This window comes from Suncus etruscus, chromosome 10 (assembly GCF_024139225.1).
Source record: "Suncus etruscus isolate mSunEtr1 chromosome 10, mSunEtr1.pri.cur, whole genome shotgun sequence".
Classification (NCBI taxonomy): domain Eukaryota; kingdom Metazoa; phylum Chordata; class Mammalia; order Eulipotyphla; family Soricidae; genus Suncus; species Suncus etruscus.
This window is the reverse complement of record NC_064857.1, coordinates 28,781,768-28,801,813: the sequence shown is the minus strand read 5'-3', so window position 1 is coordinate 28,801,813 and position 20,046 is coordinate 28,781,768. Positions and strand designations below refer to the sequence as shown.

At 37.7% G+C, this 20,046-nt stretch overlaps 1 protein-coding gene across 1 annotated transcript in view; it reads right to left on the bottom strand.

Annotated features, from left to right (window-relative positions):
- Window positions 1-20,046, bottom strand: part of ARFGEF1 (ADP ribosylation factor guanine nucleotide exchange factor 1) — a 126,863-nt gene that overhangs the window by 2,035 nt on the left and 104,782 nt on the right. Inside the window, exons 28-38 of the mRNA XM_049781796.1 lie at window positions 18,618-18,778; window positions 17,821-17,951; window positions 16,111-16,240; window positions 14,524-14,659; window positions 14,304-14,442; window positions 12,107-12,179; window positions 9,047-9,179; window positions 4,541-4,680; window positions 3,607-3,775; window positions 2,623-2,761; window positions 1,317-1,434 (exon numbers count right to left, since the gene is read on the bottom strand). Coding sequence (XP_049637753.1) covers window positions 1,317-1,434; window positions 2,623-2,761; window positions 3,607-3,775; window positions 4,541-4,680; window positions 9,047-9,179; window positions 12,107-12,179; window positions 14,304-14,442; window positions 14,524-14,659; window positions 16,111-16,240; window positions 17,821-17,951; window positions 18,618-18,778 — 1,469 coding nt within the window. The remainder of the gene's footprint in view (window positions 1-1,316; window positions 1,435-2,622; window positions 2,762-3,606; window positions 3,776-4,540; window positions 4,681-9,046; window positions 9,180-12,106; window positions 12,180-14,303; window positions 14,443-14,523; window positions 14,660-16,110; window positions 16,241-17,820; window positions 17,952-18,617; window positions 18,779-20,046) is intronic.

Genomic DNA, 20,046 nt, shown 5'->3' with positions numbered 1-20,046 from the left:
CCCCCGAACCTGCCAGGAGTGATTTATGAGTGAGCCAGGAGTAGCCCTGCCAGGTGTGGCAAAAAAAAAAAAAAGAAAAAAGAAAAAAGTAAAAAGTGAAATGCCTTAAAAAAAAAAAAAAGAAAAAAGTAAAAAGTGAAATGCCTTAAAAAAAAACAACAACCTAAATGTATATTTATAGCCAAACATATTTAATCGTTACTTCTATTCATATAAAATTCTTAAAGAATTTTCTGTTGTATTCATTATGAGTTCTTGATTAGATGGAGATAATAAATATGCTAGAGCAGTGCTTCTCAAATAGTGGGGCGCAGGGGGGGCTCGAGGCTCCGTATGGTGGGACCTTGGCAAACACTGTCATAACAACCTAAGCCCTGTGTTTTATGTCTCTGGAGCTGAGAGTTGCTGTGTCCTGCTTCAAACCCCGCTTCGAAAAGCTATGCATGGAAAACATGTTCATTGTAGCCATTCATCCAGACATCACCTCTGATTAAAAAAAATCAGCACAAATGATTTTATATATTTTTGTTTTGCAGGCTAAAGGTTTTTGTTTTTTTTGGTTTTTCGGGCCACACCAGTTTGATGCTCAGGGGTTATTCCTGGTTACGCGCTCAGAAATTGCCCCTGGCTTGGGGGGACCATATGGGATGCCGGGGGATCGAACTGTGGTCCTTTCCTTGGCTAGCGCTTGCAAGGCAGACACCTTACCTCTAGCGCCACCTCACCGGCCCCAGGCTAAAGTTTTAATAAAGATACTATGTACAGTTGCAGAGGGGGTGCGCAAAATGTTTTCTTCTTCCTAGGGGGGGGGCATGACAGAAAATAATTGAGAAGCACTGTGCTAGAGGAATGGCCAACCAACTGAATTGACTACTTGTAAGCTGAGGCCTGAACAAGATATTAAAATGACCCTGGAGGGGTGAATCCAAGGTCAGAAATGAGAGGGTAAGTACATCTGAGATCCCACTTGCTTGCAAAAGGTGACCCTGAAATTCTAATTCCTCTTGATCGGAATGCCTTACAGAACCACTGAAGAGAACAGAGCTGATCAAGAGGGATAAGCTTGAGAACAAAGGACCCAGGTCCAGCCACCATGGTCCTGCAAAAGGAAGCAGTACTGCCTGGAGTGAACATCCATTTGGATGAAACATCCTGACAAGAGGAATACCACAGCAGCTAAATAATAAGCTTTCACCATTTAAAATATTTTCTTCTTTCATCTCCATTTGCCACTGATAAATATTTGATCTTGCCTTCCCCCATTCATCATGTGTCCTGCTAGAAATTCTAGGTTTTGCATGAGTTTTCATACTTACCCTGTTGTCACTTATCTTTAGAACCTTCGTTAGAAATAAAAGCAGTAAATTGGTCCAAGCTTCCCGATGGCTTTCAGATGTCAGAGTAAGGAAGTAACTTAGTGCCTCACTGCAGACACTGTAAGAGAAAGGTTTGCTTTTACATGTTGAGGCAGGATAGTCCAGTCACTGAGGAAGAAGAGCTTTGGAAGCGGGTGAATATTAACTATTAGCAACTTGCTAGATTTCATCTGTTTATAATTAACTAGAATGTTCACATACACATCTTTGTTTTCAAATTAGGGAAGAAAAGCTATTATTAACAAGGCGCCGCTTGCAACCAGCAGAGAACTCACATTGTCCTCTTTTATAAATTTTATTGAATTTGGAGGCAGAAGAAGAGGACCTGCCCAAGTTTGACATCAAGAAACCTGGGCTGAGATTTAAATGGCTCTTCTCTTCAACTGTGTAGCTTTGGAGTTTCCTGGATCTTAATAATCTCCTCAATAAAATAGGGAAATCTCAAAGTTGTAAACTGTATTTAAGTGAACAGGTAGTATCCACTCTCTTAAGACACAAAAATACCGTGAAAATGTAAGTATTCTTTCTGAATGGTGTTTTTTTCTCGTGTGCATTCTATTTTTAAAAACAGACATTTTATCTACCATGAAGATGGCAAAAAAGAGAGCAATAGCAAAAATGCCAAACGTTAAATACAGGTTTTCACTTTTAAAAATAATTGTAAAATAGGGTCAAATCCATGGGGCCAGAGCACTAGAAGAATGAGTGCCTTGCACAGAGCCCACCCAGGTTCAATCCCTAATACTCCCATTGTCTCCGAGTTTACTAGGAGTGATCCCCAATGACACAGCAAGGAGTAAACCCTGAACTTACTGCTGGCAGTGACTCAAAATCCGAAGGAATAGATTGGGGATGAGGGTGGGGTAGACTATTCAGGAAAGTTTAAAGAATAATAAATTTTAGGAGACAAAACTGTCTCCTGGGCTGCAGAGATGGTGAGGTGATTACTGTACACAGCAGATCTGGGTTTAATCCCCAACATCCCATATGGCACCCTAAATTCTACCAGGAGTGAAACAAAACCTCTCTCAACTTTATCAGTAATAGTGGGCATTACTGATCATTATATGAGCTATTATACAAGAGCACATTTCTGTAAAACTCAATCTGCAATATCTTCCTAATGCCCCATGTATCTGCATGGTGCTGCTTCTCCTTTAAGGGAAGCTGGGACATAGCATCTATCACAAATGCAAACTCCCTGGTACTACACAGGTCAAGGCAGGCACTCAGCCAAGAGTCTTACTTTAGAAGCCTCTGCTGGACCTCTTCCCAGGCACTAACCCGGCTTTCATCCATGTACATCCGGAAAAGAATGCGCAGCCCACATGCCAAGCTGCTGGTCTCCTGCTTCAGAAGATTGGGTTTGGATTTGCCTTTGAAGCCTACAAAAAGGGAAAGTTTTCAGGATTAATTACATTACATAGAGGACAATCAGCCAGCAAAAGGGCACATTTTGCATGCAGCAGTCACATCTGCTTTCTAAGCAAAGCTTCTCTGAGCAATACCACTTGTCCCTAGGGTCCCTCCAGGTGACTTCTATACATAGATATCTTCCCTTTCACTTTTGGAATGAAAAAACAGGGTACTCAACATTCTATCTGACCGTGTCAAGTTCACAAATGTCAGTTCCTTCACTCTCGTTTTATTCTGTCCCCTCTCTTCCAATATTGTTTTGGATACAACAGATACTGAGCAAGGGTCGTCACCACCCCCACCCCAATCAATAACGTCAATTCAATTGTTATAAAGCTTGTTTTTGATTTACATTTTCTATGTTGTGCTAACATAGACATACCTCTCCAGTTCTATATATCATTTCCATTCAGAGGTATAGACATTCCCAGAGAAACAAGTCTTAAGGGGCTGGAGAGATAGTACAGAGTGTAGGCCACTTGTTTTGCACACAGCCGACCCAGGTTTGATTCCTGGCACTTCATATCATCCCCTGAGCCCTACCAGGTATGGCCCCAAAATGAAAGCAAGAAGATTTTGTGGTTAGTGCCCATATACACCTTCTCATAAAGGGTAAAGGTGACAACCAAGCAACTGTGTGGCTTGTAGATGACTAAAAACCAGGTTTTTAAAAACTTGGCCTTATAATTTATTAAAGTAAAAATCACAGAGAAATACCATGTTGGGAAGGAAAAAAACCAACAATGAATTCTGACAAATGAAAATGCTGTATCTACTAGTAGTGAATATTAACCTAGGAGACCACTCATCTTACCTGCTTTCCACAGAGCAGTTCTCTGTTCATTATTGGAATTAAATGCTTTTGCAAATCTATGTGATTCTAATAAGCAATCCAGCAGCTTAAAAAGTTGTTGTGAAGTTAGAAAGCGGTACATTCCTTGGTCTTGAGTATCAACTCGAACATCAAAATCCACAGAATCTCTCTTTGGAAAAATAAACCACCACAACACATAAAAATCACAATTTTTTGTACATTTAGAATGTAATGCTCCCCAATCAAGTACAAGCAATAGAACTAAATCTGTCCTATTTTTGTTTGTTTATGGGCCACATCAGGCAGTGCTCAGGGATTACTCCTGGCTCTGTGCTCAGAAATCACTCTTGGCATGCTTGGGGAACCATATGGGATGCCAGGGATAAAACCCGGGCCCTACCTTGGTCAGCAGCGTGCAAGGCCAAAGCCTTACCACTGCGTTATCGCTATGGCCTCTAAATCTGTCCTATTTTAACAGAAGGTAGGAGGTACATATTTTGTTAGGAAAATTCCATCATCTTTATTCCTGGCTGAGCATGGGAGACTAAATGTGTGCGAGGGAACCTCCTGGAGCCACATACAATGTACTATCAATGTACTTTGCAATGTGCTATCACTCCTCTCCACTCCTCATTGATTCTTTTGAGCATTTATCTGATGTCCAGGACACCATTTTCTCTTCAGTTTCTCCATTCTCAAAGATTCTTATCACTTGGCTTTACCCAAAAGCTACATCACTAATATCTGGACAATGGAGGTCCACAGGGCATTAGTACTGGGTCTTCACATTCACCACATTCAGTCTGTCTGTGGTTTTAAATTCTCTCTGTGATAACAGCAAGCACCCCAAATAAAATTTGTAGCATAACCCAAGTTCTAAAACACTAACTTTCACTCACGCTGACAAAGCGCCTCTGTCTTCAGAGCACCTTACCTGTGCTGCAGCTAAGTTTTCTGCATCTTCCTTCTTACTTGTGGCTGGGAAGAACACAATGTTGTCGATAGTCTGGATGAGTTCCAGCTGCACAACACATTTAATCAACAGGGCGGCAAACAATTTTTGTTCGGGAAATTCTGTGAGGAAACCCACCCCAATGCACATGCAAACAAACATTACTTTGAATTCTTTATGATTTCTATGACATTACAATGCTAAGGAACAATACAATGTACAAAATTAATGTACACATCACACTGAAATGTACTCCTTATGCACATAGCACTGTTAAGCAGAAGGTTAACCCTTTCAATATTTGAAAATGCTTAAAAAGTACCTCCTGAACTTTGACCACTGCTGGGGATGCCCTGGTGGCCTGAGAACTGAACCAATCAGCCATCCTGGTAGAGGATTGCCAGTATTGTCCTACGGCCTCTGGGTACTACTACTTGGAAGTAATCTTCCAAAAGAAAATGCTTTTGTTTTTGTTTTTGTTCCACACCCTGCAGTACTCAGGAGTTACTCCTGGTTCTGCACTTAGAAATTGACCCTGGTAGGCTCGGAAACCATATGGAATGCTGGGGATCGAACGCAGCCCCTGGTCAGCTGTGTGCCAGGCAAATGCCCGACCATTTTATTATCTCTCCGGCCCCCAAAAGAAAATTCTTAAATTAAAATAAATATTCCAATAACTTACAACTCTTATATGAAGATTCATATAAAAGATATATATAAGATTCATGAAAATTCAAATGAACAAATGCGGGGAAAGGCGTGTTGTGTGACACTAGGTGGTGCTCAGGGCTTATCTTGGCTCTGAGCTCAGGATCACTCCCGGTAGGCTCAGGAGACCATAAGTGATGTTCAGTATCAAACCCAGGTCACCCGTGTGCCTTCATCCCTAAACAATATTTTGGGCTCTTGACTAAAATTTTCTAAAGAAGACTCATGACTTATTATTAGTAAATTAATAAATTTAATTAATTACATTGTTAATTAATTAAAAGTGAGAACAAATATTCATTATAAACTCAAGTTTGAACTTTTAAAATAATAATAGCTATACCTAAAAAAACAAAAAACAAAAAAATATAAAAAAGAAAACAAGAACTGTAGCTATATACTACAAATAAGGAATAACAAAGAATTCTGTTGACTATGGCAATAAAGGGTTATTGTTTTATATGGATCCAGGTTGGTAGTTGTGGCTAAAATTATCTCATCTCATTAGACAGGTTTAAAAAGCAAAGAAGTGAAAAGGTTATGGTAAGTGCGCTACTATGAAAGTCACAAGTGTGCTCACCACACAGCTCGGTGAGCTCTAACACAGACAGTAACATTCTAAAACTCTAGCAGAAGTTCTCCATTAGACACCTCTGAAAGTGATCAGCATATAAAGGCATATTCACAGAAGAATTTTCTATTCACTATCCCAGTTAAGCATATGTAAGGTTAGGAAAGATGTAGTATCGTAAGAGCTTTTTATGTGGGTGTGGGGTTGGGGGATGCATGTAGCTGGGCTACATTAGCAAGACTATTGCTGCCTCTGTGCTCAAGAGTGATTCCTGGCAGAGTTTGGGACCCTATGTGGTGCTGCAAATTTGAACCAGGGTAAATAAGATGCAAAGTAAATGCCTGAACCCCTGTACCACCTCTACAGCCCCTTAAGTCCTTCAGTTAAGTTTATTTTAGTCTTTTTTTTTTTTTTTTTTTTTTTGGTTTTTGGGCCACACCCGTTTGACGCTCAGGGGTTACTCCTGGCTATGTGCTCAGAAATCGCCCCTGGCTTGGGGGGACCATATGGGACGCCGGGGGATCGAACCGCGGTCCGTTCCTTGGCTAGCGCTTGTAAGGCAGACACCTTACCTCTAGCGCCACCTTCCCGGCCCCTTATTTTAGTCTTAACTCACAGAGTGAAAAGCCATTTACTATTCTGCTCTCCCAATACAGACTAAAGCTGCTATGTATTTCCTATATGATCTAGCTCTGCTGTCCGTCTGAGAGCAGCAATAAACATTAATATGGATCACTTATTACCATCTATTTTCCTTTTAAGAAATTAAAAAGAAATATAACCTAGTTATTCTACCAAATAATATACCTACTGTATATTCTCTCAGGATCAAATATAAGCACTTAAAATTTAAAAATTCTTTTAGATGAGTGGAGAGGGAGTTCGGTGGGCTCAGTCCAGGATCCAGTCCCAGCACTACCTGGCCCCTTGAGCAACCCTCACGCTGGGAATAGCTCCTGAGCACTGCCAGTGACTTGGGAACAACAAAATTTTGGGGGGGGGGGCAGTAGATGGTTCAGGGGTACATGCCTTGCATGTAAAGGTCCATGCTTGATCCCCCAGCACCATATGTCCCCTGTTCCAGCACTACCAGGAAAGAACTTGGTGGCACCCAATATTGCTGGGACTGAGTACCACATCACTGGGTTTCAGTACTAAATTGTCCTACCCAGTTGGTCGACAATTGCCAGGAGTGGTCCCAGGAGCCCCTGATCACTTTTTGGGAAATCTACCCCAACAACCACCAAAAATTCTCTGAAAAATAAAGTAGTTCAAAATGGATGAATGAATATAAAGCTCTCAGAAGAAAATATTGGAAAAATATATATGAGCTTCATTTGATAATGTTCTAAGTTATGACACCAAAAGCATGAGCAACAAAATAAACTACTAAATAGAAATAGAACCACAAAGATTTAAGGGGCCGGAGAGATAGCACAGAGGTAGGGGATTTGCCTTGCATGCAGAAGGACAGTGGTTCGAATGTTGGCATCCCATATGGTCCCCCAAGCCTGCCAGCAGCGATTTCTGAGTGTAGAGCTAGGAGGAACCCCTGAGAGCTGCTGGGTATGACCCAAAAACCAAAATAAATAAATAAATAAAAATTAAAAACAACAACAACCCATAAAACAAAACAAAACAAAAAAACTCAACAGTTTTTCTGTTAAGGTGCATAAAAATTAGGGTAACTGTTGGATATGTAATAATGTAGCTGGGTAGAACCTAATTTGAGTGGTTCTTCAAAATATTTAAGAGTATCATCTATTGTATAACCTAACAATTCCATTCCCCAAAGAATTGAAGCAGACTTGTACTTTACATTTCATAGCAGCATTTTCAAGATAGAGCCAAGAGATAGAACAAACCCCAATGTGCATCAACAGGTAAACAATATAAGTGTGTTATATCTTTGCAAATGATTACTATTCAATTCACCAAAAGGAATTACATATTATGTGATATGAAAATACGAGGGGCCATAATGATAGTATAGGGCCCCTATCCTGAATGCAGGTGACCAAGTTTGATCCTCAGTAACCACGATAACCCCCCAAACCTGCCAGGAATAACCCCTGAATGCAGAACAATAAACCCAAAAAATTGCTAGGTGTGGCCCCAAACTAAAACTAAACAACCAACCAAACAAACAAAAAAAAAGGACTGTAAGTCAAAGAAGCCATATACAAAAGGTTACATATTATATGATATTATTGATAAACAACAAATCCACAGATAAAAAGCAGATAGGTGACAGCTAAGATCAATACTTTTCTTCTTGGGTTCATAAAGATTTTCTTTGGGAGAGGAGCATACCTGTTGATGCTTGGGGTTACTCCTGGCTATGTGCTCAGAAATTGCTCCTGGACGGGGCCGGCGCAGTGGCGCTATAGTTAAGGTGTCTGCCTTGCCAGCGCTAGCCTAGGACGGACCGCAGTTCGATCCCCTGGCATCCCATATGGTCCCCCAAGCCAGGAGCGACTTCTGAGCACATAGCCAGGAGTAACCCCTGAGCGTCAACAGATGGCCCAAAAACCAAAAACCAAAAAAAAAAAAAAAAAAAAAAAAGAAAAAAGAAATTGCTTCTGGCTTGGGGGACCATATGGGATGCTGGGGGATCGAACTGCAGTCCATCCTAGGCTCGCACGGCAGACGCCTTACCTCTATTGCCACTGCACTGGCCCCTCATAAAGATACTTTGGAGACAGAGTTACTAGTTGCATAACTGTGCAACCATAAAAGTACTAAATACTAAATTATTCACTTACCACAATAAAAAAAAAGGAAAATAATGCATCTTGCTTTTCTTAAGAGGAGTCTATCTTCTCTCTTAAGAGGAGTCTATCTTCTCGTTATAATTTTTCTTCAGAAAATGAGATTAGACTGATTTTGTTTAAAGAAAAAGAAAAGGAAGGGACCTTATTCTTTATGAAAATGCAGAAATGTTACCTACTGGCTGGCATGTATACGAGGATGTAGAGGATGTCAAGCACGTCTTCTGTGCTTGACGAAAACATTAGTAAAAAAAATTGTACCACTGTGTTAGCATCTTTCCTGATCATCTATTTGCAAGAAAGTGCCTATTTATCAGGGCTGTCCAAAAGCGACCACATGCTCAAGTACAGTTCAGGTTAATAAAGCAAAAGCGAGAATGTCATCCCTTTCCTACAGCAAACAAAGTAGTTTATTTTTTATTAAGACAAACAACTCACTTGCTGCAGGTTTAATTTTGCTGACTTCTTCATTCATAGCAGAGACAGAAGCCAATGGTGCTTGCTGTCTACTATCTGCAGATCTTGGCTGAATAGAATCATGGATATCTACAGATTTCTGTGATATTGTATCCTAATAAAACAAGAATGTGTTTTAATACAATGAAAGAGAGACAGGATTTTGTATTGTTTGAAATGTTTACCTTATGTTCCTATAAAAATTACTTTCTATACAATGCAATTATAAGAACATTATTTAAAGTAACAAGACATAGATAAAGCAGTCTAAGTAAAAAGCTTTCCATTTTCTCCTTTTATTTTAGTGCCTCACATAAGTAAGGTCAATGTTCTGCTGTTGAACCTTCTATCTCTCTAGCCTTGAACAGCTTTCTTTGAGACCCTTAATATTAATAGAATTGAGTCTGACAAAATGGATTTAAAAAAATGTGTGAGGCTTCACTGTGAGTGGCACAAAGCAATACCCATGAATCGTGTGGCAGAAATGAAATTTTAACAGTCTTGTATAGGGTGAACACAGGGAAATGTTATAGGTGTAATTTTAGGGACAGCTCTTTTGTCACCCAGGAATTGATGACCGGGAAGGTCAGTGGCAAAGTGACTAACTAGAACTGTAGTGTTATGAGGCTGAATGTTTGAGTTCAGTATAGCTGAACTCAACAGTGGCATTGGTGGTATAGTGGTGAGCACAGTTGTCTTCTAGTATAGCTGAACTCAAGGGTAATGCCAGAGAGTGCTGGGATGGCCACATGGTAATGGTAGGGACAGAGCATCTGGTGCCAGAGAATGAATCCTGGGTCCTACACATGCAAGGTAATGCAAACTCTACTACCTAAGCCTCATTGTATACCAGTCCAGTCCAGCACTATATAATATAACCCTAGGAAAACAGTAAATCTGAAAACAGTAAAGCTGAAATTTTTCTTAAAAAATATTTATCGATTGGATGTTGGAATACACCCAGCAGTGCTCAGGGGTTACTACAGGCTCTGCACTAAGAAATAGCCCCTGGCAGGCAGGGGACCATATGGAATGCGGGGAATCGAACCTCCTTGGTTGGCCACATGCAAAGCAAATGCCCTACTGCTGTGTTATCTCTATGGCCCCCTTAGCCGAGATCTTGTAATCTGAAAATGAAGTCACTTTCTGTGTCGAAGTTATTAAGAATTGAAAAATAAATACAAAACACTGGCACAGGGTCAGATACTACAGAATAGCTGAAAAGGATTCTGCATTTTGTTAGAGTGGTGCAACAATCATAGAGAAATGAGAAATTGAACTTAAGGAAATGAGACATTGAAACCTTACCTGGTTTTCCAAATAAAAAAAAAATAAATGAGGTGCTTGCATGCTCATTAAAGTGCTAATCAAAATATTTAACTTGATGGAGCTGGAGTGACAGCACAGTGAGCAGGATATTTGCCTTGCACATGGTCAGTCAACCGGGTTCAGTCCCCGGAGTCCTATATATTCCCTGAGCTTGCCAGGAATAATTTCTGAGCATAGAGTCAGGAGTTACCTGAGCACTACCGGTATGGCCCCCAAATCAAACCAAACCAAATCAAGCCAAAACAGAGACACCCCCCCAAAATATTTAACTTGAACTTTACTGGGTTATGATCATTCATTCCCTATTCTACACAAAATGAAGCTAGACTATATAGATCAAACCCAGTTCCAAAAATTGCTGGAAAGATCAACTGTTAAAAGTATTTACTATTAATCAGTGAAGTGATACACATGCCTAAAGCCATATATATTATCCTAAGTATTAACATGTAAGGAGCTACTTTTAAGAGTGATTTATTACATCTAATTATCAATTAGGAAAAATTATTTGATCATGGTAACCAAAAATATTTTAAACAAAATATCTAAATGTTAAGAATGCATATAACATGTCAATTTATAAATAATTCTTTGGTGGAGAGATTGGCCACACATGACAGTGCTCAGAGCTAACTCCTGGTTCTGTGTTCAGTGAGAACTCCCCTGTGGTACTCAGTCATAGGAAAGGCAAATGCCTTCATAGCTTCAGTATCCCTCAGGCCCCTCTATACACAATTTTTTAAAATAAAGAGCACACAACTCAGTGGAACTTGCCATGAGAAAAGAACGCCAAAATTTATTGGCAAAATATAAGTAGTACTGAAGAGAAGAGGAAAAATAGCAGTGGGGAAAAAGAAATGTAGGCACTAGCAATAATAGACAGTGTGATAGTAAACAACAGTAGGCAGATATTAAGAAAGTAGAAGCAGAGTCAGGGCAGCAATAGGTCTCAGTAGCATAAGGGAAGACCAAGAGTCAGACTTGAGGCTCATCCCAAGGAGCCCACCAAGCAGTGCAATTTCTGAGTGCTCAATACTGACATTCCACACACTACTTGATTCAATTCTCACCATAGAACTCACATTAGCCTAAAGTTAAGATCTTACTTTACAGAGCCACGAAAAAATGGCATCAGAGACTGTAGTAATGTGTCTTGCTCAAGTGATGGAATATCGAGAGTTGGAAGAGTTAAAAGAAGCATTTCCCTATAAGTATTTTAGGGAATCTCCAGCATTCTGAAATTCAGAGTAAATTTTTGTAGTTTTAAGCCATTAAGCTTAGTGTTTATAGAATTCATTATGGAAAGCTTACAAAACAAATTGACCAAGTAAAAGATGTACATTAGAGTCTTTGTACTACTGTATTCCTTTTCTGTAGTCAAATTATATCAAAATTAAAAAGTTAAATTTAAATTAATTAATACTAAATAATATCTTTAGAATGGTATGGAAATTCTTACAAGAAATGAGCCCCTGCCTCTACACTCTTGAAATAATTTTGTTCTATGCCTTAGATAATTTTATCTATATTAAAGAATAATTTAAAAACTCTTCGTGGCACAGAAGTTTTAGTGATAGAGGAAATTTACCACCATAATATTAAAATAGAATACTAGACAGTAAGAGGATGAACTGCAATTTACATTTAAGAATGTAGTCAATGGTAGAACTACTATAAATAATTTTTTAAAAAGATTTATTTATTAAAACTTACCAATTGCTTTTCATTCATAGGAGACAGAGGTGGGGGAACAGTTTCTCTAGAAGCGGGTCGCCAAGTCAAAAGACTTAAAAACACAAAAATCATACCAGTCACCAAGAGCATAAAAGATATTAAAGTTAGTAAGTTTTGTCACAAAATAGTAACGAATAGTACACTACAAATAACAACCATCTTTGACTATTGTAAAGAACAATTTGCTGAAAAAAGAAAATAAAATCTAGTGACAGTTTGATATATACTTGCAGAAAATATTCCTTCATGTCAGTTTTACTGCAAAAACACTTTCTGAAAAGCTTCAAAAAATTTAAGCTTACTTTTTCTAATTACTTGATCTAAAAGAAAAGGTAATTTACTGTCATAGTTGTGGTGTTGGAATGTTTCTTGCTTACTTAAGAACCACAGGGAAACTGACAAAAAAAATCACTTATTCGTAACTTTTGCTCCAACAAAAATTCCCACCAAAATGTTCACTGGTTTACAAGAAAAAGCTTATTTCGGTTCATTTTACTATAATTATAACTGCATATTGCTTTCTTGAATCTATTCTATTTGACTTTCTATTTCTTATTGATTAGGATATTTATAAAAGGATTCTTATATTCTGACTATTAAACTTATATTAAAAGTTTTATGAAACTTTAAGAAAAATCCTAAATCGACAGATTAGTGCTTGTGCATTACATGTCTCCTTAAAAAGCTGACTTAAGTAAAAATCTACCTGTAGATATTAATTAAAACTGTTGCTCTAAAGGCAACATTTTTTCAGAATGAGCCCAAGCTTAAGCTGGGAAGTATGTTCAAATTTGTCTTTCACAAACCATCTACTAGCCACTTAAGAGGGATTTGTCTTAAGTTTGCCCATTGGTAAAAATCCCGTCCCAACAATTTAATTACAAACTTTATCTTTCAGGGGCCAAAGCAGTGGCACAAGTGGTAGGATGTCTGCCTTGCATGTGCTAACCTAGGACAGACTGTAGTTCGATCCTCCCGGCATCCCATATGATCCTTCAAGCCAGGAATAATATCTGAGCACATAGTCAGGAGTAACCCCTAAGAGTCACCAGGTGTGGCTCCCCAAAAAACCCAAAACTTTATCTTTTAAAAAACAGGATAAGGGTCCAGAGAGACCCTTGCATGTGGCTGCATGTGGCAAGATTTAATTCCAGGCATCTTATATTGTCCTTTGAGCTGCCAGGAAGACAAGAATAACCTGAGTATTGCCAAGGTATGGTCCCAAATAAAAAAAAATATTGGACAATTTGCACAACATTTAAAAATAAATTTGTTTTAGATGATTAATCCTACAGTATCTGAAAATAATATGTTGAGAATTTCCTTTTTCATTTAAAAACATTTCTTGGTTTAATTTGAAAAAATAAAATCTTATAAAAGTAAAGTTACTTGATTTGGGGGGGGGTGCCCACACCTGGTGATGGTCAGGAGTACTCCTGCCATGCTCTCAGAAATGGCTTCTGGCTTGGGGGACCATATAGGATGCCAGGGATCGAACCCAGGTCCGTCCTAGGTCAGACACATGCAAGGCAAAACGCTCTACTGCTGTGCCATCACTCTGGCCCCATTAATTTTTATTCCAATTTTGGATGTCAGAATAAACATTTTGGTTTATAAAGAATATTATTCATGTATTCGTTGTAGGTTTTATGAGTTTTATTTTGGCCTGAGAGATAATACAGGAATTAAGGAATTTGACTTGTATTTTACCAACCCTGATTCAAATCCACAGCACCAAAAATGGTACCTTGAGTACCATGAGAGGTTACTCCCAAACACTGTGCCAGGGAACTGCCTCTGAGCACATGGGGTAGGGACCAAACACACCACCTTGTCACCACCCAATAAAAAGGATGTTTTGAATAAATACAAATTGATGGGCCATTTTAAGAAATCAAAACTTGGGGCCGGCGAGGTGGCGCTAGAGGTGAGGTATCTGCCTTACAAGCACTAGCCAAGGATCAGGACCGCGGTTCGATCCTCCGGCATTCCATATGGTCCCCCCAAGCCAGGGGCAATTTCTGAGCGCTTAGCCAGGAGTAATCCCTGAGCATCAAATGGGTGTGGCCCGAAAAACCAAAAAAAAAAAAAAAAAATCAAAACTTACTAATAAATCCTTTATTTTAATCTCTATCATTTAACATATAAATGAATAGTTATATAAAATTTATCTTACGCATGAGGAATTGTGGTTTTGAAGATATCCAGTGTGCAATTACAAGTTTTATCCCATATTTCTAGGGTGAATTTTTCTCCATTCAGGATAACAACATTCTCTAAGCAGTTTGTACCAGATCGTGCTAACTGTTCATTGTCTAGAAAAGAAAAGATCAATTTATTTTTGTAGCACTAGGGTCACATTTAACATTTTTGTCATTTATCTGATGTAGACCTACCTTGCTGCACACACCAATAAAGCTGCGCAAAAATATCATCCAAAAGTACATCACTGAGTACTTCTAAATACTGGGTGAATACATCACAGATTGCATAGAGTGCATGATTACAAGTGGTTGTCATCCATTCAGCTTTCTAGGAGAAAGTCATGACACAATCATTAAAGCATTCCTAAACTACCAGAATGAAATAAATGTCTGCATATATAATTGTAAATCTACACGTCTCTCTCATAGCACAACATTCTCTTTAGAATACTAAATTTATAATTTATTATATTCTATTTGTTACTCTGATTATAATGATTCATTAATTTTTTTTTCTGGGATTGGAGAGATAGCTCAGTGTGTAAGCACATGAGCAGAGGAGGCCCAGGTTTAATTCCCCAGCACAATAAGAATGACTCAGCAGGTCAGGAGTAGCCCCTGAGCATTGCTGAGTTTTGTTTCTTGAATGTTTACTACATTATTTGTTTATTTATTAAAAAATTCTCATTCCAGTGATGTGGTATTATGGTATTATCAGTATGGCTTTTCTAAGATAGGAATGATTAACAATCATTAGTTTTGCTTCGGAATGTGACATAAAATCAAAGAGGTTTTGAGGAAGGGAATAGTAAGGATTTATCCAAGTATGTATTAGCACAGATTTAAACTAAAAATGATTTTGTGGGGCCAGAGCAGTGGCACAGCGGTAGGGCATTTACCTTGCACGTGGCTGACCTAGGATGGACAGCAGTTCAATTCCTCCCCTCCCCGCACCCCGCATCCCATATGGTCCCCCCAAGCCAGGAGCGATTTCTGAGCGCATAGCCAGGAGTAACCTCTGAGCGTCACCAGGTGTGGCCCAAAAACCAAAAAAGATTTTGTTTTTCGTTTTTTGTTGTTGTTGTTGTTACTGTTGTTTTGGGGCCACATCCAGTGACACTCAGGGGTTACTCCTGGCTATGCGCTCAGAAATCGCTCCTGACTTGGGAACCGTATGGTCGGTCACCAGAGATGGAACTGAGGTCCACCCTAGATCAGCTGTATGCCCCAATAAAAATGATTTTGCTGAAGTATGGCTAATTTGAAAGCACAAAGACTAAGAACATATAAAATGTATTTTCTTTGCTTCTCAAATATATAATAATTGTAGAAACTTACACATAGCAAACTATCTGGAAAAAATTAGGAAAGCTAAAGTTTTAAAATGCATAGTAAGAGATGGTTTATAGTAAAGATGCTATAATAAAACTTTTTGCTGTAGTATTCTTTACCAATTCTTTACCAGTTCAGAATAAAAAGTTGTTATAAAATATAAAATATAAAGAAAGCTTTGAGGTTTTAAGGTTCTAACATTAGAATAAAGAAAAAAATTGAGTTCAGGAAATTAGAGAAATAAATAGGAGATATAGTTAAAGTGGTAGAATACATGTCTAACATGTATGGGGCTCTGGGTTTGATCTTGAACATTAGGGAAAGAAGAGAAGGGGGTGTGGAAAGGGCATGAAATTCTTGTAGTCACAGTACCATTGGGGATGCCCTGTTCAAAAAAGAAAAATATTATATAAAAAACCATTAAATAAAAAATTTGTGTGCTCTTACCTCAGTTTGCTGTTCTGGCAATTTCATATTGTCAAAAATTCTGAAAACGATTCTAAACAAGTCCTGCCACCAATGCTTCTCATAAGTGTGACCGTAAGTTTTCATTATTTCAAACATTACTGTTAATCCCCTAAAATTATAAAATAAAAAAAAACTATTAGAACTATTAAAAAGATGACATTAAATCCTCCTGAGAGATTTTTATGGTTTTGTTTTGGAGCAACATCGAGTGACACTAACGGGTTATATACTTCAGGCTTTGCAGCACTCAGAAATTACTCCTGGCAGGCTCAGGGACTATATGGGATACTGGGATAAACCATGAGCATGCCTTACCCAGTGTGCTATCGCTACAGCCCCTTTATGTTTTTAATAGTTCAATAACTACCAAAAGCAATGCTTAAAATTGATTCTGAAACTGAGCTATAGGATATTTTGGATTAAAAAATATCTGCCTTCTTGATATTCCTTATTATCTTTGCTTTGAAAAAAGCAACCACTGAGAAACTTGATCCTTTCTGTTACTCTCATCTAGCAAAATATATGTACAAAATATTTACAAACACTCCTTTTCTAGCTGCAAATATCTAAATGGTATGACAGAATAAAAGTCTTTGAAAGGTTATTTAAGAACTGATAATAATGCTTTTTAAGTCTAAATCAGCTGCTGCTACATATCCTTGTATATAAAAACTTATTTTTTGTTTTTGTTTTTTTTTGGGCCACAACTGGTGGTGCTCAGGAGTTATTCTTGGCTCTGTGCTAAGAAATCGGTCCTGGCAGGCACGGGGGACCATATGGGATTTCAGGATTTGAACCACTGTCAGTCCTAAGTCGGTGGCTTGCAAGGGAAACCCCCTTCTGCTGTGCTATCTCTCCATCCCTAAAAATTATTTATTACATAAAACTATTATAAACTGGGCCTGGAGAGATAGCACAGCGGCATTTGCCTTGCAAGCAGCTGATCCAGGACCAAAGGTGGTTGGTTCGAATCCCGGTGTCCCATATGGCCCCCCATGCCTGCCAGGAGCTATTTCTGAGCAGACAGCCAGGAGTAACCCCTGAGCACCGCCGAGTGTGGCCCAAAAACCAAACCCCCCCCCAAAAAAAAACCCCAAAAAAACCTATGATAAATTTAGTGTTTTCATTCTATGGCAAATTAACACGTTTACTTGTTAAGATACCCATTTATGAGAAAATAGAATTTTCCATCACTGTAATTTCTTTTTTTTGGTTTTTGGGCCACACCCGGCGGTGCTCAGGGGTTACTCCTGGCTGTCTGCTCAGAAATAGCTCCTGGCAGGCACGGGGGACCATATGGGACACCAGGATTCGAACCAACCACCTTTGGTCCTGGATTGGCTGCTTGCAAGGCAAACGCCACTGTGCTATCTCTCCGGGCCCCATCACTGTAATTTCTAATTGGAAATGTATGAAAAGGTAACACATACAGTAGTAAAATAGGAGCTAAAACTCAAAATAGGCTATAGAAATTTTAATTTCCTTAAAATTTTAAGGCAAAGTAATACATGTCCACATGTCCACTTTATTTTTGCTCTAAATAACTGATTTAAAGAACTGCCTAATTTTTGCTCTATTTGCTAAAACACAGGCTTTGAGGTTTTTAACTCAAGAACTTATATTCATATGAGAAAATTTAATAAAAATTAAAAATAAATCTTCCAAAACTTTATAAATAGTGGCTGTTACCTGGTTCTTACATCTAATTTGCATCTATTGATGATACAGGACAACTCAAAGAGAATTGGGAACCATCCTCTCACCCACACCCTGTCTTCAGGTGCCACATTTATGTCATCGCTTGTATATTCCTTGAAGGCCTTTAAAAAGAAAGAAAAGCTTATTAAAGACAAAACAATACAGGGACATTTAGCAATACAATTTGTTCAAATAAAATGGAAGCAATTTTTGTCAAAAACTGAAACCAACTTTTGGTTTGAATTTTTTTTTTCTGTTTCAAATCTAACCTTAGCTGTCTGCATTATCACTCAATTTAAATAATTTCTTTTTCCTTCTCCCCCCTTTCATCATTTAGATAGAAAAAAACTACCATATACTTGTAAGAATTGGACTTGTAAGATCATCAATTCAACTCATCAGTGCTTATGTCCAAAATCATTTTAGACCCCCAAAGTCAATTTCAGTACTATTAAGCACAATAACAATAACTAAATCACAGCAAGGATAAAAACCCAGGCCTCCCTTACTAGCCATACAACCATAGGCATAGATTAAAACTTTATGCTTCAGCTTCTTTATTAGCACAGAATTGTAACAATATTCCATAAAGTATGAATATTAATTATAAGCAAAATATTCAGAAAATATTTAAATATATTTAGCCATCATACATCATCAGGTGTAGTGCTTGAAGGTCCCCAGCATCCCAGGCTGGGCCAAATGATTCAAAGCACTGCAGGAACTGTATAGCTCCACTTGAAATGAACTCTTCAACTCCCACCCCAAAATAAAAATAGACAGTGTACCTGAGGTCTATCAGATACATATTTTGCACAATGGCGAATTAATCGAATTGCTTCCATACTTGTGTCTGGAAAAGCTGCATTGCATGCAAATTCAGACAAACACTTTACTGCATCCTGGAACGAATCAATGGTGGCTGGGAAATGTCTTTCAAACACAAGAGCTAAAAAGGGAAGGAAAACACAGCAAATGAATTAAAGTTTTCAGTCATATTTCTTTCCTTATTCATTTATTTATTGCATTACTGGGAATAGAATCCAGCACAGCATTGTGCTCTACCAGTGAACCACACCTGCAGCATAGTAATTATTCTAAACTTTAGCAAAAATACATAAACTTCTAGATTCAAGGTATACTTCTTATGGTTAAGGATTTTGATGTTCAATAGTCTATCTCAACAACTTCCTTGATCACACTGAGCAGTAAAGACAAAAATGATTGTTTTGTTTGTTATTAATGCATCACTTAATAGTAACTGGTGCACAATAAATGTCAAATCAATGGTAAAGTGAATAAGTCAAACTGCATATAAACTATATCTAAATTTCTTAAACTAAAAAATAGTAATATTTATGGGACAATTGCAAGTAAATAATAAGTAAAATAATGCTTAGCACATTACTCAATTCAAGTGAGTACTCAAATGATAAACTATATAATGTTATTATTCTTGAGTTATAGTCATAATATTATTTTCAGACAGGCTTAGCTTTATTTTTAGACAGGCTTAGCTTATATTCTCAGTATTTCATTTTCATCTAAGAGAAAAAGAGTCTGTGTAGTATATAAGTATATATATAGCTTAAGTATACTTAACTTAATGTTAAGTATATATATATAAAATATATATAAGTATAAGTATACTTAATGTTAAGTGTGTGTGTATACATATATACATATATATATATATATGTATATATATAATAGCTCAGGAGTAGCCCCTGAGCCTGTCGGATGTGACCCAAAAACAAAAACAAAAAAATAAAATAAAAAATAGTTATTTGACATGTTATTGTGCTTACTAGTACTGAAATTGACTTTGGGGTTCTAAAATGAGTCTGGACATAAGTATATATCTAAGTATATATATAAATATGTAAGTATATATTATAGTATATAAGTATATAAGGGTTAAAGAGACTTTTCCTTAAGTTTGGCATTGTAGCCCAACTCCATTATTTGATAGTTTTGTACTCAAACTAACAAAATATCAAACTAACAATAAACAATAAATAAATAAAACAATAAATAAACTAACAATAAATATATCAAACTAACAATATAATATTGGTCTTAAGATTCTTAGTCTTTACAGAAGAGTTAAGATGAATGGTTAGAGAAACTATGGTACATATGGTACATATACACAATGGAATACTACTTGGTTGTAAGAAAAGACGGTCATGAAATTTGCTGCTACGTGGATGGGTC